General features: G+C 47.1%; 1 protein-coding gene across 5 annotated transcripts in view; it reads left to right on the forward strand.

Moving 5' to 3' along the window:
- The window catches only part of FBXO42 (F-box protein 42), a 112,398-nt gene that overhangs the window by 59,920 nt on the left and 27,216 nt on the right, over positions 1-25,262 (forward strand). For all 5 annotated transcript variants that reach the window (XM_051836545.2, XM_070079234.1, XM_070079235.1 and 2 more), the window contains one exon: positions 5,681-5,815. In XM_051836545.2, the coding sequence (XP_051692505.1) occupies positions 5,681-5,815 (135 nt within the window). The remainder of the gene's footprint in view (positions 1-5,680; positions 5,816-25,262) is intronic.

The raw sequence follows: 25,262 nt of genomic DNA on the forward strand, positions 1-25,262 counted from the left end.
TGCTCCACTTCCAATCCAACTCTCTGCTATAGCCTGGGAAAGTAGTGGAAGATGGTCCAGGTCCTTGGGCCCTTGCCTGCACGTGGGAGACCCAGAGGGAACTCCTGGCTCCTGGCTTTGGATCAGCACAGCTCCAGCCATTGCAGCCATCTGGGAAGTGAACCAGCAGATGGAAGACCTTTCCCTCTCTCTCCCTCTCCCTCTCCCTCCCTCTCTCTCTCTCTGTGTAACTCTGACTTTCAAATAAATAAATAAATCTTACAAAGCAAAAAAAAAAAAAAAAGAAGAAGAAGAAGAAGAAGAAGAAAAAGATTACTGGGTGACTATACACATTGATTTTATTGCCCTTTAACTAATGCAGTTTTCTGAGCTGGCCTCCATGATGGATTCCTTAAAGGACCTAACAGGTTGGCCGGCACTGTTCTGCCCCAGATTTTAAAGCCCTGGGCTGAAGGACTGGCATTCCTTATGGGAGCAGATATGAGTCCCGGCTGCTGCACTTCTGATTCAGCTCTCTGCTATGGCTTGGGAAACAGTAGAAGATGGCCCAGGTGCTTGGGACCCTCAACCCATGTGGGAGACCCGGAAGAAACTCCTGGCTCCTGGCTTTGGATCAGCTCAGCTCCGGCCATTGCGGCTATCTGGGGAGTGAACCAGTGGATGGAAGACCTCTCTCTCTGTCTCTGCCTCTCTCTCCGTCTCTACCTCTCTCTGTAACTCTGTCTTTCAAATAAATAAGTGTTTAAAAAAAAAAAAAAAAAAGACCAACAGGTGGACTGCATTAAGATAAGAAAGTAGGTTGGGGGCCGGCACTGTGGCATAGTAGATAAAGCCACCATTTGCAGTGCCGGCATCCCATATGAATGCCAGTTCAAGTTCTGGCTGCTCAACTTCCGATCCTGCTCTCTGCTATGGCCTGGGAAAGTAGTAGAAGATGGCCCAAATACTTGGGCCCCTGCACCAACATGGGAGACCTGGAAGAAACACCAGACTCCTGGCTTTGGATCTGCCTCTACCTTTGTAACTCTGCCTTTTAAATAAATAAAATAAAATCTTGGGGGGAAAAAAAGTGAGTTATCCCCAGAGCTGGTGTAGATCACACAGGTAATTATAGCAGTGGCATTGAATAAGTCAGTAGTAGCATTTCTCTTTCTCTGACGTTAAATAAATGGAGTTAGAGTTAAGGAGATATTTTCTTCTAAGATATATTTATTTATTTATTTGAAAGAGTTATACAGAGACAGAAGAGACAGAGAAAGATCTTCCATCTGCTGGTTCACTCCCCAGTGGCTGGGGCTGGACCAAGCTGAAGGCAGGAGCAGGAGCCTCCTCTCAGGCTCAAGTACTTGACCATCCTCCACTGCTTTCCCAGACACATTAGCAGGGAGCTGGACTGGAAGTGGAGCAGCGGGGTCTTGATCTGGCACCCATGTGGGATGTAGGTGTTTCAGGTGGTGGCTTTACCCGCTATGCCACAACACTGGCCCCAGGAGAGATCTTAAAAACAGTGGTGTGCTAAACTGAACTAGGCCAACAGATACCCTGGATGATCACTGAAGGTATGTACTACTGCCTTGAATCTCTGGGTTTTTTTTACCCCCTTTCCCTGCATCAACATTGAGAGGTATTTTTACCCCTCTGGCATGCATGAAATGGATGGAAAGGAAAGCTTTGCTAAGATCTCTTCCTAAAATCCAAAATGGGGGCTGGCATTATGGTGCAACAGGTTAAGGTACCGCCTGTAATGCCAGCATCCCATATGCATGGTAGCTCATGTACTGGCTGCTCCACTTCCAGTCTAGCTAATTTGCCTGGGAAAGTAGCAGAAACAGCCCTAGAATTTGGGCCCTTGCCATCCTGGTGAAAAACTAGGTGGAATTCCAGGCTCTTGGTTTGGCCTGACCCAGCCACAGCTGTTGGCTGCCATTTGGGGAGTGAACCAAGGGATGGAAGATCCCTCTGCCTTTCACATAATTTATTGATTTATTTGAAAGAGTGATGGAGAGACAAACACAGACACATACACACAGATCTCCCATTTGCAGGGGCCTAAGTACTAGGCTATCTTCTGCTGCTTTCATAGGTATGTTAGCAGGGAGCTGACTTGGAAATGGAGCAGCTGGGAGTCTCACCAGCACTCAGGGGATTGCAGGTGTCAGAGGTGGCAACTTAAGCCACTGTGCCACAAAGCAGGTCCGAAAATGGAAAACTGTCTCACTTATTTTTTATTTGAAAGGCAAAGACAGAGAGAAAGATATCTCTATCAATTGACTGGCTCTCCTTGTCTGCAAGAATATAGTTTGGGCGAAGCTGAAGCCAAGAGCCAATAACTGAATCTAGGTAGGTCTCTCACATGAATGACAGGGACTCAGCCACTCTAGCTGTCATTACTGCCTCCCACAGTCTGCATTAGCTTGAATCTGGTGTTGGGAGCAGGTCTCAGACCTGACACTCTGATGTGGGATGCAGGCATCTTTTTTTTTTTTTTTGACAGGCAGAGTGGACAGTGAGAGAGAGAGACAGAGAGAAAGGTCTTCCTTTTGCTGTTGGTTCACCCTCCAATGGCCACCGTGGCCAGCGCGCTGCGGCTGGCGCACTGTGCTGATCCGAAGCCAGGAGCCAGGTGCTTCTCCTGGTCTCCTATGCGGGTGCAGGGCCCAAGCACTTGGGCCATCCTCCACTGCCTTCCCAGGCCACAGCAGAGAGCTGGCCTGGAAGAGGGGCAACCAGGACAGAATCCGGTGCCCTGACCGGGACTAGAACCCGGTGTGCCGGTGCCACAGGCAGAGGACTAGCCTACTGAGCTGCGGCGCTGGCCGGATGCAGGCATCTTAAAGCAGTGTCTTTACCACTTGCCCAACACCCACCTCTAAGAAACGTATTCAAGAAAGTAAGGAAAGGGGCCAGCGCGGTGGTGTAGTGGGTAGAGCCGCCGCCTGCAGTGCCGGCATCCCATATGGGCACCGGTTCAAGTCCTGGTCGCTCCATTTCTGATCCAGCTCACTGCTATGGCCTGGGAAAGCAGTGGAAGATGGCCCAAGTGCCCCTGCACCCGTGTGGGAGACCTGGAAGAAGCTCCTGGCTCCTGGCTTCATATCAGCTCAACTCTGACCGTTGCAGTCATTTAGGGAGTGAACCAGTGGATGGAAGACCTCTCTCTCTCTCCCTCTCTCTCTCTCTCCCTCTCTCCCTCTCTCCCTCTCTCCCTCTCTCCCCTCCCCTCCCCTCCCCTCCCCTCCCCTCCCCTCCTCTCTCCTCCCTCTCTCTCCTCCCTCTCCTCTCTCCTGTGTAACTTTCTGACTTTCAAGTACATAAACAAAAATCTTAAAAAAAAAAAAAAAAAGGAAGGAAATAAAAGAAAAGGCCAAGGTGGTAAATGTAGGACTGTGTGGTCACCTTTTTCAAAGGATAAAGACTGAGTCTTCCAGTGAGAGGCAAGGTAGCAGACCTTAGCTCTCGTGTCTCTCACATAGACTGTGGTTTTGGGGGAACAACACTTCTCGCAAACCTTGGCCCTTTTTCTTGGGAATGGTGCTGGTGATGTGTATATAATCATCTAATCAAAAAGACCCTTCTGAGGCGGCCACTTGGCCTACCTGTTAAGATGCTTGGTGCTGGCGCTGTGGTGCAGTGGGTTAAAGCCCACTTGCAGTGCCGGCATCCCATATGGGTGCCGGTTTGAGTGCCAGCTGCTCTTCTTCTGATCCGCTCCCTGCTTATGTGCCTGGGAAAGCAGCAGGAGTCCTTGTGCCCCTGCACTCATGTGGAGACCCAGAAGCAGCTCCTGGCTTCGGATCGGACCAGCTCTGGCTGTTGCAGTCATTTGTGGAGTGAACCAGCAGATGAAGACATCTCTCTCTCTCTCTTGCTCTCTCTAACTCTGCCTTTCAAATAAATAAATATTTTTTATTTAAAAAAAAGTACAGGGGCCGACACTGTGGCGCAGCGGGTTAATGCCCTGGCCTGAAGCGCTGGCATCCAATATGGGCACCGGTTCTAGTCCTGGCTGCCGCTCTTCCGATCCAGCTCTCTGCTGTAGCCTGGGAAAGCAGTAGAGGATGGCCCAAGTCCTTGGGCCCCTGTGCCCATGTGGAAGACCTGGAGGAAGCTCCTGGCTCCTGGCTTCAGATCAGCACAGTTCCGGCTGTTGCGGCCATCTGGGAAGTGAACCATCAGATGAAAGAACTCTCTCCCTCTCCTCTCTCTTTATAACCCTTTCAAATAAACAAATGAATAAATAAAAATTAAAAAAGTACAAAATTCTTTCCCATCGTGTTTGATATAAAGATTTGTTTATGAATTTGTGCTTCAGGTTCTTTTGAAAACAAAAACAATAAGAGGCGGACTGGAGGAGAAGAGGGGACAAAATCCATCTGTTGGTACTCTGTCTGCCTAGCTCTAGAGTAATTACGTGGCTGTGCTGAATTCCACTCACTGAGCCTTTAATTTGAATTCTTTGGTGTCCTTGCTAGGATTATACTATCTTACTTAATAATATCATTGGTTTGCTTCACATACTTTGAAATACAATTTTCCTAGCTTTACTGTGATATTGACCAACTTAAAGACAAGAGTCTGATTATAGATGAGGCTGGTGTTTGGCACAGTGGTTAAGACCCTCATCCCATATGGAGTGCCTGGGCTCCAGACCCAGCTCTGCTTCAGATTCCAGTTCTCTGGAATGAGCACTCTGGGATGGGAGGCAGTTGTTGATAACTCAAGTTCTTGGGTCCTTGCCACCCAAATGGGAAATTTATTTTTTTATTTTTTTTATTTTTTGACAGGCAGAGTGGACAGTGAGAGAGAGAGACAGAGAGAAAGGTCTTCCTTTGCCGTTGGTTCATCCTCCAATGGCCGCCGCTGCAGCCGGCGCACCGTGCTGATCCGATGGCAGGAGCCAGGATCCAGGTGCTTTTCCTGGTCTCCCATGGGGTGCAGGGCCCAAGCACCTGGGCCATCCTCCACTGCACTCCCTGGCCATAGCAGAGAGCTGGCCTGGAAGAGGGGCAACCGGGACAGAATCCGTCGCCCCGACCGGGACTAGAACCCGGTGTGCTGGCGCCGCAAGGTGGAGGATTAGCCTATTGAGCCACGGCGCCGGCTCCCAAATGGGAAATTTAGATTTAAGTTGCTGGCTTTTGGGTTTAGCCTGCCCTGCTCCAGCTGTTGTAGGCATTTAGGGAGTGAACCAGAATAAAGGCTGGTTATAAAAGTTGCTGAATGTGGGAGCTGGCACTGTGGCATATACTGTGGTGTAGTGGGTAAAGCCTCCACCTGCAGTGCTGGCATCCCATGTGGGCACTGGTTTGAATCCCAGCTGCTCCTCTTTCTATCTAGCTCTCTGCTATGGCCTGGGGAAGCAGAAGATGGTCTAAGTCTTGGGCCCCTGCACCCACATGGGAGACCTGGAAGAAGCCCCTGGCTCCTGACTTCAGATCAGCTCAGCTCCAGCCGTTGTGGCCATCTAGGGAGTGAACCAGTGGATGGAAGACCTCTCTCTCTCTCTTTGCCTCTCCTTCTCTCTCTATGTAACTCTGAATTTCAAATAAAATAAATAAAATTTAAAAAAAAGTTGCTAAATGTGTAAAATAATTGAGGTTTGAGAAATATGGAGTGTGTTTAAGTGTTGGAGGGGCCTGAGGATTAAACAGCAGGTGTTCACTTACTGTTTCCTTTCTAGGTGCATGCTATTATGATGCTAACCAGTCTATGTATGTGTTTGGAGGCTGCACCCAGAGTAGCTGCAATGCTGCTTTCAATGACCTCTGGAGACTCGACCTAAATAGCAAAGAGTGGATCCGACCTTTGGCATCAGGTAAGGGATGAAGTGGCGTCCTTTACCTTCTTACGAGATAATTCCCTTGGCATAGAAACTCTGCCAGACCCATTTTAGTGTTAGTCTCAAGGATAAGTTGCTGGAACCTCAAGTCTTTGTCAAAGCTGTGTAAATGCTAAGAATAATATGCTTTTCTAAGTCTTTGATTTTCTTTAATTACACTTTGCCGTTAGTATTGGTGTACTGCCAACATTGCTGTGCTAATGTGCGAATTCATTCACATGACCTTCTCAAGCACTTGTGCAGGGTAGTGTGCTGTTTGGTGTGAGGTTGAAGGAAGAGCAGAAACGTGGACTTGTGAGAATTGTGGTTGACTGACAGAAGCTATTGTCCCAGGACTAAGGTCTCTGAATATCTTTTGTTGTTTCCAGCTCAGATATTTGGGGAGTGTATGGAACATGCCTGTGCTAGTTACTCAACAACTCAGGGGTGTGGTTAAGATTCCATAGTAGGTACATTAATGCACAGTCCTACTATGACAGATTTCTGGGAAAAAGAAACTAGATTTTCTTCTATTTGACCCAAACGTTCCGGGGTGGGGGGGAATAAAAATATAATTGTTTCTGTACTCATGAGACAAGACAGTTTAAAGAGGCACAATTTTTTTTTTTTTTTTTTTTTTTTTTTTTTTTTTTTTGACAGGCAGAGTGGACAGTGAGGGAGAGAGACAGAGAGAAAGGTCTTCCTTTGCCGTTGGTTCACCCTCCAATGGCCGCAGCGGCCAGCGCACCGCGCTGATCCGATGGCAGGAGCCAGGAGCCAGGTGCTTTTCCTGGTCTCCCATGGGGTGCAGGGCCCAAGCACCTGGGCCATCCTCCACTGCACTCCCTGGCCACAGCAGAGAGCTGGCCTGGAAGAGGGGCAACCGGGACAGAATCCGGCGCCCTGACCAGGACTAGAACCCGGTGTGCCGGCGCCGCAAGGCGGAGGATTAGCCTAGTGAGCAGCGGCGCCGGCCTAAAGAGGCACAATTTTAAGATTGAAAGGACTGGTGTGAGGGAGAAATAGAGTGCATTGAGTATTAAATATTTTGCTAGATTTGTTGGCAAGCTTTTCCCAAAACATTCTTCGTTTGGCTTTTCAAGGCTGGAACTCAGGAATAAGGAAACTTGGGTTTTCCTTGGACAGGTTCCTTAATTATTTAGGCCTTGCCTTACCACTTTGACCACTAGGTGGGAGGCAACATGGCCTTTCAGAAAGGGCATTAGACTATAAGAGTGAGGCAATGAGAATTTCATTTCCTGGTACAATCACCAATTCTCTGCGTAACTATGAACAAGTTACTATTCCTCTTTGGGAGGCATATGGAGTGGGACTACTTTATTTTATTTTTGAATGGGCTGGAGGGCTAGCTTTTGTTTGCTTTTATTATATAACCATTGCTGAGATGTGCAGGCCAGTGACTTAAATCTACTCATGAGAAGAAGCTGCCTTCTGCTTCCCCAGTGCTACAGGCCCCTCTTCCTTTCCCTGCAAGAAATAAATCCTTCCCTCCTTCCCTCCCTCCTCTCCCTCCCTCCCTGGCAGAGTAGACAGTGAGAGAGAGAGAGAGAGAGAGAGAGACAGGGAGAAGGGTCTTCCTTTGCCATTGGTTCACCCTCCAATGGCTGCCACAGCCAGCGCACTGAGCTGATGCGAAGCCAGGAACCAGGTGCTTCTCCTGGTCTCCCACACGGATATAGGGCCCAAGGACCTGGGCCATCCTCCACTGCACTCCCAGGCCACAGCAGAGAGCTGGCCTGGAAGAGGGGCAACTGGGACAGAATCCAGCGCCCCGACCGCGACTAGAACCCGGGGTACCGGCGCCACAGGCGGAGGATTAGCCTAGTGAGCCGCGGCGACAGCCACAATTCTTTCTGTGAAATAATTGCAAAGATAAAGAAATGGTACTTATAAAAAAATTTGGAAGGTTATTTGGGGCCTGCAGAATTTTATACTTTTTTTTTTTAAGATTTATGTTTTTGAAAGAATTAGAGAGGAGGACAGAGATAATCTTACATCTGGTTCACTCCCCAGGTGACCACAGTAGGACAGGCCTAAGCCAGGAGCCAGGCATTTCATCTGGGTCTCCCACATGAGTGGCAGGGGTGCAAATACGTGGGCTTCTTCCACTGTTTTTCCCAGGCCATTAGCCGGGATCTGGATTGGAAGCGGATCAGCTGGGACAGGAACCAGTGCCAATATGTAGGTGGCACCTTTACACCTTTACCTCTGCTGTGCTACAGCTCTGGTCCCAGGATTTTGTAGTTTGAAGGGTTGGCTTTTATAGCCCTTGTCCCTATTGCACTTAGGGTACTATTGATTAATAATTGTCATCACAGATTCTAAATGTAAAAGTCATTTTAGCTTAAACCAATTGCCCATTACCACTGTGGTTGACGCTTTGTCAAGGCCCCTGTTACCTGTTGTGGAGTGGAGAGCGTTTGCTAGAGTGAGTTTTGTGGGTTCTTTCCCTCAGCTTAGTATAGAAATAAAAAGCCAGGAAATAATTTGCTGAGAAGTGGAAACTTTTATTTGATTGGCTAATGACAGAAAAGCGTCTGGTCTGAGAGGAGGCCAGGCAGAGTGCCTGAACCAGAACCTGCTTTCTAGAAGTGCGCAGAGTTTTTAAGGCATTGCTATCTTTTCATTGGGTTGTTCTATAGGGGTGCCCATTGGTTTGGGGGGGGGGTCCTCACATACTGTATGTTGATTGGCTTGGGGCTCATGGAGATAGTGGGGGTCTCTTGGAGACAGCCTCTGCTAGCTCTGGGTGGAAGATTGCAGCTAACTTGAAGATGTGATTTAAAACCACAAGGTCACACCTGCAGCCCAAGAAGCTCTAGTTGGGGAGATGCCGGCAGGTCTGGAGACAAGCTTCGCAGCCACAGCTGGCAGCCTGCTTGTGAAGGGCATTCTGCCACGTCTGAGGGGCCCACAGACCCCCAGCCCCACTGGACGGCCCCAGCCCCGTTGCAGAGAAGCTGTGAGTCCAGTCACAAAGTATTGAAGCTGCCTTTCTCTGCTGTGCCCCACACCTGATGCCTTTGCTGATTCGGCATAGGTGCTGCTCTTCTGCTAGAGGTGGAGCCCTGGGCTTTGGGATCTCCATAGCCTGCTACCAACTTTTTTGCTTATTTCTTGTAAGATGGGTAAGAAAAAAAAATTTAAGATTTATTTATTTGTTTGAAAGACAGAGGAGAGACAGAGAAATCTTCCATCCACTGATTCACTCCGTAAGTGGCCAACAGTGGCTAGGGCTGAGTCAGGTCAGAGCCAGGAGCTTTATCCAGGTCTCCCACATAGGTGGCAGGGGCCAAGCACTTGGGCCATCTTCCACTGCTTTTCCCACACCATTAGCAAGGAGCTGGTTTGGAAGTAGAGCAGCCGAAACTGGAACCAGTGCCCATGTGGGATGCTGGCATTGCAGGATTTAATACCCACCCACCCACCCCCAACCCCGCATGCAATTTTTAATCACTAAGTTTAAAGACTGCTTGGAAATCCTCAATGCAAACATAATGGAGGAAAGACAGACTTGGTAAGTTATAGTCTTAATGTTTTCAAATACAGTGTTTAGAATGTTCCCTTTTCTACAACACAGCTCCTGAAATGTTTGACCTCATTTCTAACAGAGGTCTCAGGGAGGCTGGTTGCTGTCTCTTGCTGATCTGCAGTTAGAGCCCAGTTTTAGAGGGAGGAGAAACTGAGCTTTCTGAACTGTCTACTTTAAAAAAACAAAAAACAATCAGTGATTTAATAGAGTCCTGTGAGATTCTCATTTAGGCAGAAATCCCACGGGAAGACTCCCTGAGGAAATGTTTCTGTATGCTGTCGTGAGTCCCAACCAGAATCACTTTCCACTGCACCAGCAGTGCGTCTTTCTGAACAACACAGCGCTGTTTGTGTCTTGCCATGCCTGACTCACAGACTTGTGCACTGAGCTAGGTGGGGTGGAGGGTGTCTGAAGGAGGACGATACCTATTTCTTTTTGATGCCAGTTATGAGATGTTCATCTAGCATTTAAGTATGTGTATGTGGTGCTGGTGTTTTTTTTTTTTTTAATATTTGTTTTATTTATTTGAAAGGCAGAGTCAAGAGAGTGGGAGAGACACAGAGATCTCTCATCCACAAATGGCCAGGACGGCCTTGGCCAGGCCCAAGCCAGGAACTTCATCTGGTCTCACACATGGGTGCAGGGGCCCAGGGAGTCTGGCCGTCTTTGACTGCTTTGCAGGGGGCTACACTGGAAGTGGAGTAGCCAGGATTCAAACTGGCACCCGTGTATGATGTTGTGACACCGCGACACCAGCTCTGGTGCTGGTGGCTTTAACTGTTCAGCCTTCACAAGTGTAGCTTTTGGAGAAGTAGCTGCATCAGGCAGCAGTGGAGCACTTTTGGTTCATATGTCTTACGTGCATTTTTGGTTAAGTTCCAAACAAGGTGGGAGCATTCTCATTTTACTTGGTGTCTTAGCTCAGGTTGCCATACCAAAGTATGGTAGACTGAGTGGCTTAAACAACAGACATGTATTTCTCACAGTTCTGGACGCCAGCAGTCCGAAATCAGGCTTCAGGATAGTCAGGTTCTGAAGAAGTGTCTCTTCCTGTGCTGCAGATTGCAGAATGATAGCAGTGCTCCATCGTCCCAGCCGAAAGAGACCTACAGCTGGTACTTCCTATGCATATCCAGTTAAGGTATCTCCTCCCTTTTACACCTGCTATTGTGGTTTCTCTCTTCATGGAGCTTATATTGAAATAGGGAAGAAACAAAAAGCAAGTAAGCAAATTGTTAGAAATTATGAAAGAATGTAAAATAGAGAGTTGATTCTTCTGGTTCACTCCCCAAATGGCCACATGTCTGGTGCTGGGCCAGGCTGAAGCCAAGAGCCTGGAACTTCATCTGGGCCTCCCACGTGGGTGCAGGGGCCCAGGGATGTGGACCACCTTCCAGTGCTTTCCAAAGCACATTAACAGGGTGCTGGGTATGTAGGAACAAGAAAGAAGATAATATTGTAGATGCTGGTGAGTGGGAGCTCATGGCACTTCTATCCTAATGGCTTTATCAGATAAAATAATTGAGGGAGGAACAGAACCTAGGTCATTAGAAGCCTGGCCAGTGACTATGAATGCACAGCTGGATACATTGTAGTCTTTGCCAGAATGGTTCCAGGAAGTTGAATGTTTCACCTTCTAGTATTCTAAGAAGTTAACACCTTAATTCTTAGATTTGTTTGTTCCCAAAGTAAAGGAGCAGTTCTGTGGACAAGCACTTTCAAAAACTAATGGTTGAACCACTGTTTCTGAAATAAATTACTTCTTACTCAAACTGAGACTAATGTTGGCATCTGTTTAATAGATATAATCAGTGACCATACTTTTATTGGTCTTTTTCTTTTTTAAGATTTTATTTATTTATTTGAGGGGTAGAGTTAGAGACACAGAGAGGGAGATACAGAGAGAAAGGTCTTCCATCTGCTGGTTCACTCCCCAAATTACTGCAACAGCCAATGCTGAGCTAATCCGAAGTCAGGAGCCAGGAGCTTCCTCCGGGTCTCCCACATGAGTGCTGGGGCCCATACATTTGAGCCATCTTCTACTGTTTTCTCAGGCCATCAACAGAGAGCTGGATCAGAAGAGGAACATCCAGGACTAGAACTGACGCCCACATAGGATGCCAGCATCACAGACAGAGGCTTAGCCCACTATGCCACGGTGCTGGCTCCCTTTTGATCTCTTAATTCAAGACAGAAGGGCCAGCACTATGGCATAGAGGATTGGGCCTCTGCCTGCAGTGCTGAGATCCCATATGGGCAGCGGTTAAAGTCCCAGCTGCTCCACTTGCGATCCAGCTCCCTGCTAGTGTGCCTGGGAAAGCAGTGGAGGATGGCCCTGCACCCACGTGGGAGACCTGGAGGAGGCTTCTGGCTACTGGTTTCAGCCTGGCCCAACTCCGGCTTTTGCAGCCATGTGAGGAGTGAACCAGCAGATGGAAGATCTCTCTCTGTCTATCCTCCTCTCTTTGTATTAAAAAAAAAAATAGCAATTTTCAAGTAACAGTTTTACATTTAAAATTAGGGTGTTTTGGTTTTCAAAACTTCTTAAAGATCAGCCCACATTCATTTACAAAAGAACAAATGTTAGTGTGTAGAACAAAGCTTCCATAGTTAGAAGAGTCCATAAATGTTAGATCAAGATTTAGAGCTTGGTGTCAGTACTGTGGCACAGAGGGCTAAACTGCCATTTGCATCCCATTTCCAAGTGCTGGTTCGAGTCCCGGCTGCTCTGCTTTTGATCTTCTCCCTGTTAATATGCTTGAGAAGGCAACAGAAGATGGCACACGTACTTGGGCCCTACTACTCATGTGGGGGACCCAGAGAGAGTTGCTGACTCTTGGCTTTGGCTTGGCCCAGGCCTGGCTTTGGAGTGGCTGTATACATTCTACCTTTAGAATCTTCTTTCTCCAGGGTTTTGTCTTCCCACTTTTCATCCACACAAAATCTTAAGTGATAATTTGCGTGTCCAGGCTCTTTGTTTTAAAAGAACACACTTCAGAACAGACATATACAACTTGAATGCCTGTTGTACTCTTGGCCTTGCCCCCTCAGCAACCTGCCTCTAAACTTGAATCATCCTCTGGGTCTCAATTTCCTTCTTTTTTATAAAATGAGGAAGAGATAAGATCAGTCTTCCTAAAAATCAATGTAACTTATCCTTTTTATCCAAATCACTTGGAGGCTTACTCTTAACTATAGATTCAAGTTCCAACTGCTCCAGTTGCAATCCAGCTCTCTGCTAAGGTGGCTGAGAAAGCAGCGGAAGATGGCCCAAGTCCTTGGGCCTCTGCACCCATGTGGGAAACCCAGATGAAGCTCCTGGCTCTTGCCTTTGAACTGGCTCAGCCCCAGCCATTGCAGCCATTTGGAGAGTGAACCAGCGGATGGAAGATTGATATCGCTCTCTGATTATGACTTTTTTTTTTTTTTTTTTTTGGACAGGCAGAGTGGACAGTGAGAGAGAGAGACAGAGAGAAAGGTCTTCCTTTGCTGTTGGTTCACCCTCCAATGGCCGCCGCGGCCAGCGCACTGCGCTGATCCGATGGCAGGAGCCAGGTACTTATCCTGGTCTCCCATGGGGTGCAGGGCCCAAGCACTTGGGCCATCCTCCACTGCACTCCCTGGCCACAGCAGAGAGCTGGCCTGGAAGAGGGGCAACCGGGACAGAATCCGGCGCCCCAACCGGGACTAGAACCCGGTGTGCCGGCGCCGCTAGGCGGAGGATTAGCCTAGTGAGCTGCGGCACCGGCCTGATTATGACTTTCAAATAAATAAATAAATCTTCAGCAAGAGAAAGAGAGAAAAAATGTCCCTGTTGATTATAAACATAGCTGGATTTGGAAATCTTGGCACCCTGTGGTGTCTCCTTGCTTTCTGTGTATAGTCTGGGACTCACTCAGTGTTGACCCAGTGATTAGGTCATTAGGTAATGTACTAAGCTGGTCTCCTTGGCATCATCAAGGAAGAAGCTTAGTCACTCTGCTCTCCTTAGCTGCTGCTTTGTAGAAATGGCTGCCTTTTATCCTAAATTGGTCGCAAGTAGAGATGTATGTGGACCTCAAGAGGTTTTAACCATGGCGTGTTCGCTGTCCCAGATCGTTCATGCATCCCACCTAACCTTCATTCTAAGCCAGTTAGAAGGCACCAAATTATCCCCATTGTGCATGTGAGGACACTGAAGCTCAGAATTACTTGGAAGTTGACCTAAACTCCTACAGCAGTAAGTGATGGGACACACAGCAATCCAAGATTGTCTCTATGAAATCTGTGTTTTTTCTGCTATGCTATGCTGTGAATAGCTAGATTGTCTTCTTTAATTTATTTCACGTTATTTTTTAAAACTATTTAAATAGGGCCGGCGCCGCGGCTCACTAGGCTAATCCTCCACCTAGTGGTGCCGGCACACCGGGTTCTAGTCCCGGTCGGGGCGCCGGATTCTGTCCTGGTTGCCCCTCTTCCAGGCCAGCTCTCTGCTGTGGCCCGGAGTGCAGTGGAGGATGGCCCAAGTGCTAGGGCCCTGCACCCCATGGGAGACCAGGGTAAGTACCTGGCTCCTGCCTTTGGATCAGCATGGTACGCTGGTCGTAGCACACCAGCTGTGGCGGCCATTGGAGGGTGAACCAACGGCAAAAGGAAGACCTTTCTCTCTGTCTCTCTCTCTCTCTCACTGTCCACTCTGCCTGTCAAAAAAAAAAAAAAAAAAAACTATTTAAATAGTCTTTTTTTTAAGAATTATTTTTTATTTATTTGAAAGAATTACAAAGAAAGGTAGAACCAGAGAGAGAGGTCTTCCATTCCACTGGTTCACTCCCAAAATGACCACAACAGTCAGAGCTGAACTGACCTGAAGCCTGGAACCAGGAGCTTCTTCTGGGTCTCCCACGTGGGTGCAGGGACCCAAGGACTTGGGCCATCTTCTGCTGTTATCCCAGTCCATAGCAGAGAGCTGGACTGTAAAAGGAGCAGCTGGGACTCGAAACGGCGCCCATATGGGATGCAGGTGCTGCAGGCTGGGGCTTCAACCTACTGTGCCACAGCGCCAGTCATTTAAATAGATTTAAAAAAATATATATTTATTTATTTACTTGAGAGGCATAGTCACAGACAAAGAGGGAGACAGAGAGAGAGGTCTTCATCTGCTGATTCACTCCTCAAATGGCCACAGTGGTTGGAGCTGGACTGATCTGAAGCCAGGAGCCAGGAGCTTCCTCTCGGTCTCTCATGAGGGTGAAGGGGCCCAAGCACTTGAACCATCTTCTGCTGCTTTCCCAGGCCATAGCAGAGAGCTGGATTGAAAGAGGAGTAGCCGAGATGCAAACTGGTATTCATATAGGATGCCAAAGCCGCAGGCAGAGGCTTAGCCCACTATGCCACAGCGCTGGCCTCTAAGTAGAGTTTTTTTTGGTCAGAACAGAACAGTTCTCATATACCATCCATACCCACTTTTTCCTGTTGTTAACATCTTTCATTAATGTAGTACCCACTGACAATTAATAAACCAATATTGATACATTGTTGTTTAGTTACATCTGTACTTAATTCAGATATCCTGCTTTTTTTTAACCTGATTTTGTTTTTCTGGCCTAAAATCTCGTCTTTGATGTATTACATTTTGATATGTTACATTTAGGCTTTCTGTCTCCTTAGGCTTCTTTTGGCTGTGATAGTTTCTGAGACCCCGGTTCTGTGATGATCTTGACCATTTTGAAGGAGTACATGTCAGGTATTTTGTAGACTGTCCTTCAGTTTAGCCTTTCTTACCGTTGGACGATAGTCCTGAGGTTTTGGGAGGTAGACCCGGAGGTGAAGTGCCATTCCAGCACACCAGATCGGGTATCTGTGCCGGCAGTGTGGTTTCCACCGCTGCTGTGAGCCTGGATTACCTGGTTGAGAGCACTGCTTCCTGTCCTTCCCTGTCCTTTGTTTGTAGTTGCCCTTGGTCCTTGACCCTGCATTGAGTTTTAGGGGAGTGGCCAAGCTGCCTGGCTGTTATGCTTATCCTCAGTCAGGAGAGGATAGTGAGCAGGGGGCGTGGCATGTCACTTAATTTTTTTTTTTCACAGCTTGAAGGATTTTTTAATTTAAATTTTTATTGATTTGTTTTCATTTTATTTGAAAGGCAGAGAAACTGAGGGAACCATCTTTCTTCCTCTGGTTCTGTTTTCAAATGCCTGCTGGGCCAGGCCTGAGCAGGAAGCCCAGAACTCCATTCAGGTCTCCTTTGTGGGTGGCAGGGCCTCAGGTTCTTCAGTCATCTGCTGCCTCCCAGGGTGCACATCAGCAGGAAGCCGGGCCCAAAGCAGAAGAACAAGGACCAGAGCCAGGCACTCTGATCCTGGGGTGTGGTCGTCTGAGAGCTTCACACTGCTGTCCCTTGATTTGCCTTCTTCTTCTTCTTCTTTCTTTTTTTTAATTTATTTGACAGAGTTAGAGAGAGAGAGAGAAAGGTCTTCCTTCCGTTGGTTCACCCCCCAAATGGCTGCTACGGCTGGAGTTACACCAATCCGAAGCCAGGAGCCTGGTGTTTCCTCCTGGTCTCCCATGCGAGTGCAGGTGCCCAAGGACTTGGACCGTCTGCCACTGCACTCCCGGGCCACAGCAGAGAGCTGGACTGGAAGAGAGGCAACCGGGACTAGAACCCAGTGCTTGATTTACCTTCTTAAGGTGGCTTACTGGTAATACCATGAAGAACATAGTTTTTGTGCCATGCAGACACAGGTCTGCATTTGAGTTGTCATTAACCAGGTGACCTTAGGCAGGTTATTTAACATTTGAGTTGCCTGAACTTTAAGGTAAAGATAGTAATGCCTGCCTTTCAGGTTTTCTTTAGAACACATACAATACAATACTCAGCTGGAGAGAGGGAGTGGAGACTCCTAAAGTTAGACTGCATTAGAGATGAAGAGTAGCAAATGGTCATAAATTCCCAGAGTTCTTTGGATGAGAGGTCAGGCAGAATGACTTTGTCTCCAGGGAATCTAAAAAAAAAAAAAACAGTTTAGGAGCTTTATATCCATGCAGCAGGAATACTTTTACCATTGTTCATTCTAGGAATGCTGGTTGAAATTTTCATGAGATGAAATTGTCTGCCGGCGCCGTGGCTCACTAGGCTAATCCTCCGCCTGTGGCGCTGGCACACCTGGTTCTATTCCCAGTCAGGGCACCGGATTCTGTCCCAGTTGCTCTTCTTCCAGTCCAGCTCTCTGCTGTGGCCCAGGAAGGCAGTGGACCATGGCCCAGGTCCTTGGATCCTGCACCCCATGGGAGACCAGGAGAAGCACCTGGCTCCTGCCTTCAGATCAGTGCGGTGCGCTGGCCGCAGCGGCCATTGGAGGGTGAACCAACAGTAAAGGAAGACCTTTCTCCCTGTCTCTCTCTCTCACTGTCCACTCTGCCTGTCAAAAAAAAAAAAAAAAAAAAGAGAGAGAGATGAAATTGTCACAATAAAAATTCATCAAATGCCAGACGTTGCCATGTAAAAACTGGAAGTTGTACCATCACATCAGGAAAAGCTACAAATTTTTCTGCACTCAGATTTTGATGACTGAGATCCTTTTATCCGAAGCATATTGCTTGCTGCCACCTAGGGTCTCGTTCACATCCTTGCTCCCTCAGCCAGGCCCTCCACTTCTGAAAAATTGCAGCTCGTAAGTCTTTGTGGACATCTAGTCAGGCTTCATAGCATGTTTCACACTGATCATTTCGTTAATGCAGAGGGAGAGTGGGGAGAGTGGTCCGGGAAAGGTGGTTAGGGATCACTCAGTTTGGCCCACAGGCCCCTCCCCCATCTCTCTCAGTTTCAGCCTCAGTGCTGGGCCTGGGTGCCTGGTATTTCTTCTGCCTGAAACATGATCTTCCTGTTTGTCATTATGTCTCTGTCCTGCACCTGCTAGACAGGTTGTTCATCTGTCACCCCCAGTGAGGCCTGCCCTGACTGCCTTCTGTCATTTTCCCCTTGACACTTACCTTGACCTAACATACTCTCCTGCTCCCAGCAGGTATGCTGCCTGGGATCAGGAATTTCTGTTGATTCTATTTACTGCTGACCCTAGTATCTGGCATACAGTCGGTGGTCAAAAATGGAGTGCCATTTTTATATCTTGCTAAGTAAGATATTTTGGGCCTCATCAAATTATTGTTTCTACTTAATGCTGCCCAACTCCATCCAACAGAGGTCCTGAACTGGATATGGGGCTCATGACAGAATGTCCACCTAGCTTTTGTTACAGTCCAGGGACCAAGTCCAGGTTGCAGAGGAGCCTGCCCACGGGGAGGCAGGCAGTCTCCTAAAGAGTGGCACCACAAAGTGTCCGTGCCCAGCCTGGCGTCAGGTACCTGTGTGTGAGCTGGCTGCTGACAGTCCTTCCTGGTACTGATAGGGGGATGAGCCCTTGGTGAGGAGAAAGCAAGTTCGTATTTTTTTTCCTCTCTGTTTGTGTACAAGAACAGGACAGTCAGAGAAAGTGTGAGCAGGTAATCAATGGAAAGTTCAATCTAGTTAAAACGAGGCTTCTCCACAGTTTTCATCAGCCAGTGTCTGGATTATTTATTTTTTTACTTTGAAGTTGTAGCTTAGTGGCATTACTAATGGGAATCCATTCTAAGTAGATGTATGGATATGTTATCACTCTTGAGACAGCCCCAGCATACATAACTGCACACTGTAGTCATATGACATTAAGATTTTAGCATTTGGGAGCTGGGGTTTGGCACAGCAAGTATACCTACCACTTGCAATTCTGGCATCCCATATGGGCACTGGTTCATGTCCCAGCTGTTCCACTTCCAATCCAGCTTCTTGCTGGTGGCCTGGGAAGGGCAGCAGAGGATGGCCCAAACACGTAGGCCCTTACCACGCATTTGGGAGACCTAGATGAAGTTCCTGGCTCCTGGGTTTAGCCCTGTTGCAGCCACTTGGGGAGTGAACCAGTAAATGGAAGACCCCTTCTCTTTGCCTGTCAGTCTGTCTCCCTCTCTCTTTCAAGTAAATAAATCTTTTTTTTACAAAAGATTTTGGGGCTGGCACTGTGACATAGTGGGTAAAGCCTCCACCTGCAGTGCCAGCATCCCATAGGGGCAGTGATTCAAGACTTCTGATCCAGCTCTCTGCTATGGCCTCGGAAAGCAGTAGAAGATGGCCCAAGTCCTTGGACCCCTGCACCTGTGTGGAAGACCTGGAGGGCTCCTGGCTTCAGATAGGCCCAGCTTCAGCTTTTGTGACCATTTGGGGAGTGAACCAGCAGATGAAAGACCTCTCTCTCTCTGCTTCTGCCTCTCTGTAAATCTGGCAAATAAATAAATAAATATTTAAAAAGATTTTAGCATTTATTTTTCCTTTCACCTATGAGAAAAGGTTTTCTTGATACTCTGACTGAAACAGGCCAGTGAGGCTAGTATTTCAGCAGGCTGCTGGTGGCATATAGTTCAAACACATTGATTCACAAGTATCTGAAATGCCCTTGGCTCGTGTCCATTCTTTTCTTTTTTAAAATTTATTTATTTACTTGATAGGCAGAGTTACAAAGAGAGGTCTTCCATCCGTTAGTTCACTCCCTAAATAGCTGCAATGGCCGGAGCTGGATTGTGCAGGAGCCAGGAGCTTCTTCCCGGTCTCCCATGTGGGTGCAGGGGCCCAAGGACTTGGGCCATCTTCCACTGCTTTCCCAGGCAACAGCAGAGAGCTGGATTGGAAGTGAAACAGCCAGGGTCGGACCAGTGCCCATATGGGATGCCAGTGCTGCAGACAGATGCTTAACCTACCGTACCAACAGCGTCGGCCCCCATGTGTCCATTCTTATGCTCACATTTGATGTCATAGAAAAAGAAGATTCAGGAGCTAACTGGTACAGCCTTCTAGTTCAAGTCCTGGCTGCCCTGCTTCTGATCCAGCCCCCCTGCTAATGTGTCTGGAAAAGCAGCAGATGATGCCCTAAGTATTTTGGCCTCTGCACCCCATGTGGGAGACCCAAATGGGTTCCTGGCTCCTGGCTTCATCCTGGTTCAGCCCTGGCTGTTTCAGCCATTTGGGGAGTGAACCAGCAGATAGAATCTCTGTCTCTTCTTTCTTTTCTCTCTCTCTGTCACCCTGCCTTTCAAATACATGTTTTGTTTTGTTTTGTTTTGTTTTTTAAGTTCATTTCCCTTCACTTATTTAAGGATCATGAATAACAAGAACTGATGATTTTGATAAACTCCTTCCCTAGTTCAGCAGAATCCTTAATCATTACTGCTGATTTGAAGCCCGGCAACTTGTTCCATCGATGACAACTTAGTGTGTGGCCCGTGAACGAGCAAAGAAGAGGAGAGGGCGATTAGCAAAGAATTTTATTGAAAACAGTAAAGAGACAGAAATTCCTCCAGGCCTGGTAGACCAGGCAGGCGTCTCATTGAGGGACTGAGAGCACACTCTGCATTCAGACTGGATTCTTTATGGATGTGAGTCTGGGTCCTCTAGTTCTTCTCTCCTCCCTCTTCTGGGAAAGTAGGGGTGGGGGGTTCCAGATGTAGAATCCCCCAAACAAACCCCTCTGGACAGTACTGGCCACCAAGCTTCTATCTATTGGACAAGCAAATGAGCCCTTCAGGCCAGTGATTCTGACTTTGTTGGATCAGCTGTCTCACTCCCTCAAGTCAGTGAATTCCTTTTGATAAAGGACAGGCGTGGGGAGACAGACAAGAAGCTGGGTCCTGCTTTCAAGACTTGTTTCCTCGTTCTATTGCACATAAATTTGTTTTCTTTAAAACTTCTAATTTTCTTTGGCCCCTCTTATGTACATAGGCTAATATCTACCTAGCTGCCTTAGCATTAATGATCCCAGGAGAGTCAGTATGTGCAGGCTTCCCTGTCACTCATGGTGCCGGAACTCTGCAGAGGATTCTCAGAGATTAACTGAAATGAGTGGCAGGAGGCTGGGAAAAAAGTTGGTCTTTTTGGGAAGGTGGGCATGAGGAGAAATTCAGCCTACCACTGCCAACTGTAGGCAGCTTAATTTCACAGCAGCATGTACGTGTGTTGCTAACTCGATTCATTGGAAATTAGTATTAGTAATGAAATCTTCTCATGAGAGGAGCCTTGAGGAGCCTTGAGTTCCCCAGAGTTTGAAAAGTAACTGTGTAATTCCTTTGTTTATTTTCATTCCTTTAGCTATTGTTTATATATGTCCAAACTATTTTAGGTATTACAGATACAGTGTGAACAAGAAACAGAGTCTACCCCAGAAAATACAATAAACAGATCAATGCAAAGAAAATATAAATAAGAAGAAAATAACTAGGTGATTTGAGAGAGTAGATGGAGATATTTAAAATAAGTTGTAAAATATTTTAGAGCCGGCCGGCGCCACGGCTCACTAGGCTAATCCTCCGCCTTGTGGCGCCGGCACACTGGGTTCTAGTCCCGGTCGGGGCGCCGGATTCTGTCCTGCTTGCCCCTCTTCCAGGCCAGCTCTCTGCTGTGGCCAGGAGTGCAGTGGAGGATGGCCCAAGTGCTTGGGCCCTGCACCCCATGGGAGACCAGGGTAAGCACCTGGTTCCTGCCATCGGATCAGTGCGGTGCGCTGGCCGCAGCGCGCTGGCCGCAGCGCGCCGGCCGCGGCGGCCATTGGAGGGTGAACCAACGGCAAAAAAAAAAAAAAAAAAAGGAAGACCTTTCTCTCTGTCTCTCTCTCTCTCTCTCACTGTCCACTCTGCCTGTCAAAAAATAATAATAATAAAAAATTTTAAAAAAAATATTTTAGAGCCAGGACTTAAATTTGTAATTAAAATTTTTTTTTCATTTTATTTGAAAGGCAGAGAGAGATCTTCCATCTGCTGGTTCACTTTCCAAATGTCTGTGACAGACAGGGCTGTGCCAGGCTAGAGCCAGGAGCCAGGAACTGTATCCAGGTCTCCCTGTGAGTGGCAGGAACCCAAGCACTGGGCCATCCTCTGCTGCCTCCCAGAATGCACTTTAGCAGGAAGCTGGACCAGAAACAAAAGCTGGGGTTCAAACCAGGCACTCCAGTATGGGATGCAGACATCCCAAGAGGTAACTTAACTGCCTAACACCCACCCTGGAGGGATAGATTTTTAAAAGAAATCTAACATATGTGGGGAAAAGGTAGCAAACTATTGAGTTAAAATTCTGTTCACTGTTTTTAAGGCCTATTTAACTATTATTTGTTCTTATTAAGATGATGTGCTTTTGATTAAAATGACTGCAGAATATTTGGATATCCATCTACGTTTTTCTGTTTTCATAGAAGGGAAGCACTCGAAGTCTAGACACCACCTTTATGAGGTAATCTCTGTTTTAAAAAAAGACGTAGGGTGTATTTAAGTTCCTTAGAGCTCTCTGCTGAATCAATTCCTATGTGATCTCTCTGAGGTAGTGATTTTTCCTTGTTTCCTCTAGCCCTGTGCAGTCCTGCAGCTGCCTGGACCTGTGGTGGTCTTGGGACACTGAATGAGAGCAGAGCCAGTGGGTTCCCCTAGCAAAGGAAGAAATCCTTCCTGTTTTTTATAAAGTCCAAATCCTGGGATTTTTCCAGAATATGTGTTTTTCTAAGGTGGGTACACATTCTCTCCTGCTGGAGAGAAGAGTGGGAAAGTTTGCATAGCCCAGATCTGGGTAACCTTAGGTTCTCTAGAGGAGAGAATAAATAAGACTGTACTATATTCCAGTTTGGCTCTCACCCCCTGCTTACTGGGATTTTCCTGTTTTGACACCAAGCCAGGAATTTTGTGACTAGCAACATTGTTTTCACTTCTAAGTGGAGCCACTTGAAAGAGGCCTCCCTGATTAAGACCACAATTAACAAGTTATCAGGTTAAACTGAGGCTCTAGACCTCCTCTCCTCCTCAGAAGTGGCATCAAAAGACCTCTTGAAATGGCAACAAGGAACTATTACTGGCTTTCCTGTGAAGGGTTAGTGATAAGTGCTGCCCTATTCCTCAAGTGGTTTTTGATGTGGGTTTGTTTATTGCCACTGAAAGCAATGCCAAGAGAGAATTACTTACTGCTCATGCCTGTGGTATATATAGTTTTATAGGATACAAACATTTCTCATGCCCATTACAAAAATTCCTCTTGTTTGGATATTTTGAGCAGATGATTCAGGGAGTGATTTTTTTAAAACTATGTAAAGATTTATTGGTTTGAAAGGCAGAACAACAGGGAGGGAGGAAAAGGGGGAGGGAGGGAGAGATTGGAGATTGATCTTCCATCCATTGGCTCATTCCCCAAATGGCCACAACTGCTGGGGTTGGGCCAGGCCAGGATGGAGCCAGGAGCCAGGAGCCAGTAATTTTCATTCAGATCTCTTGTGTTGATGCAGAGACCCAAGCACTTGAACCATTCTCCACTGCTTTCCTAGGTGTATTAGCTGAGAGCTGGATCAGACTCCAGCCAGCACCCATATGGGATGCCCGTGTTGCAGGCAACAGCTTAACCCACTACACCACAACATTACACCCCTGTAATATTTTATAAAGGTGTGTGGATATAATTATAATAATAAAAATGTATACCTTAGAGCCTGAGATCCAGATAAGCTCTGTATATTATCAGTAAGGTGTTTTTTTTGTTTGTTTGTTGGTTTGGTTTTTTGGACAGAGTGGATAGAGAGAGAGAGAAAGGTCTTCCTTTTGCCGTTGGTTCACCCTCCAATGGCCGCCGCGGCCGGCGCGCCGCGGCTGGCGCACCGTGCTGATCCGAAGGCAGGAGCCAGGTGCTTATCCTGGTCTCCCATGGGGTGCAGGGCCGAAGCACTTGGGCCATCCTCCACTGCCTTCCCGGGCCACAGCAGAGAGCTGGCCTGGAAGAGGGGCAAGCAGGACAGAATCCGGCGCCCCGACCGGGACTAGAACCCGGTGTGCCAGCGCCGCTAGGTGGAGGGTTAGCCTATTGAGCCGCAGCGCTGGCTATCAGTAAGTTTTTATATTAATCAAGTACTTGATGTGGCCAGCATTATAGTACAGTGGGTTAAATTGGTGCCTTATGTTGGCATCCCATATCATAGAGCAACAGTTCGAATCCCAGCTACATCACTTTTTTTTTTTTTTTAAGATTTATTTATTTATTTGAAAGAGTTCCACAGAGAGAGGTGTCTTCCATCAGCTGGTTCGCTCCCCAACTGGCTGCAGTGGCTGCAACTGGGCAGATCTGAAGCCAGGAGCCAGGAGCTTCCTCTGGGTCTCCCACATGGGTGCAGGGGCCCAAGGACTTGGGGCATCTTCTGCTTTCCCAGGCCACAGCAGAGAGCTGGATTGGAAGTGAAGCATCCAGGACCTGAACTGGTGCCCATAGGAGATGCCAGCACTGCAGGCAGTGGCTTTACCCACTACGCCACAGCACCAGCCCTACATCACCTCTGATCCAGCTCCCTCATAATGTCCCTGGGAAAGTAGTAGAAGATGACCCAGGTGCTTTGGGCCCCTGCCACCCATGTGGGAGACCTAGATGGAGTTCCGTGCAACTGAGCAATAAAATATGAAAAGATAAAAAGGAAGAAGAATTTGGGGTGAAGAGAGGAGGACCGCCAAAGAAATGCTTAGATTTAACCGTGCAACTCCAAGATGTGTTTTCATTAGTTGGAGCCAGTTCTGATCTCATCTTCAGACAGAGCTAAAACTATTCGACTTCCATGATTGGGTTCAATTCAGCAAACATTTTCATAAAAAAATAATCCTTGCCTTCTACTGGGAAACTCTTAATGGATAATTTCAGTACAACCTGCCAAATGCTAGGATTAAGATAGATTCAGGATGCTTCCTCGCCACCTACTTTTGTCTCCCAGAAGAGCCTTTAGACCGCACAGGAAGGGGTTTACTGGCAGAGTTCCCAAAGGCCATGCAGAGGGTTATAACTTTTTTTGTATCCAGCACCATGCCTTTGGTGGCTAACTTAAATCCCAGATTGAATTAAAGAGCATTCTTGGGTATAACCAAGCCTTGGAAAATAGGAGTTTAGTTAGGCGTTCTGCAACTTTGTATTTGCCGTCTTCTTTCTTCATTAAGGCATTATATTTTTGTATCTTCTGTGAGCAGCTGTATAGATGCGAAGGTTTATTTATTATTCTTTGCCATGCTGATGTCATCTTGGAAACATTTTTTTACCAGGAGAAATGGATTCTGTTTGAGACAGAAGCCTGTGGTCTTTGAGCTGTCTACTTTGGAAATGATTCTGAATACTTACTGGTCTTTAAGGTGTTTATTGTCGAAACAGAATTTATACTCACAAATTTTAAAGCTTTTTTTTTATTCCTGTTACAAAGTATTACATATAACATTAAAACAGTGTTTTTACAAAAAAAAAAAAAAAAAAAAAGGCAGTTGGGCCAACGCTGTTGCACAGATTAATTGTCCGCCTGTGGCTCTGGCATCCCATATAGGTGCTGGTTCTGGCTCTTGGCTTCAGATCAGCTCAGCTCTGGCTGTTGCGGCCATTTTGGGAGTGAACTGGGGATGGAAGACCTCTCTCTCTGTCTATAACTCTACCTCTCAAATAAATAAAAATCTTTAAAAAAAAAATAAAAAACAAACTTGTCTGCACAAAATACTTGTACATGGATGTTCAGAGCAGCATTATAAAAAAAAAAGGCAGTTTGCAAAAAGCAGCTAAATTGTAGCTCTAGGAGTTTTCTTTTTTAAAGGAGTCTGTTGCCTCCTACATTGTAAGAGCCAGCCTGTGCTCTGTGCTCTCTAGGTTTTCTGAGTCTGATGCTTGCGTGTTGCTGTGGGAAATGCCTCTCCACGTTAGCCCTCCTCCTGGCCTCTGCACCCTTGCCATCCCTGTCAGTTACTTTACACGCTGCCGTGATTCTATCTCTAACCAAGTCCAAAGCTTCATCAGAGTTCTCTAAAAAACCCAGCTTTGACTTTCTTCATCTCTCCCACTCCCATACACACACCAAT

Source organism: Oryctolagus cuniculus, chromosome 7 (assembly GCF_964237555.1).
Source record: "Oryctolagus cuniculus chromosome 7, mOryCun1.1, whole genome shotgun sequence".
Classification (NCBI taxonomy): domain Eukaryota; kingdom Metazoa; phylum Chordata; class Mammalia; order Lagomorpha; family Leporidae; genus Oryctolagus; species Oryctolagus cuniculus.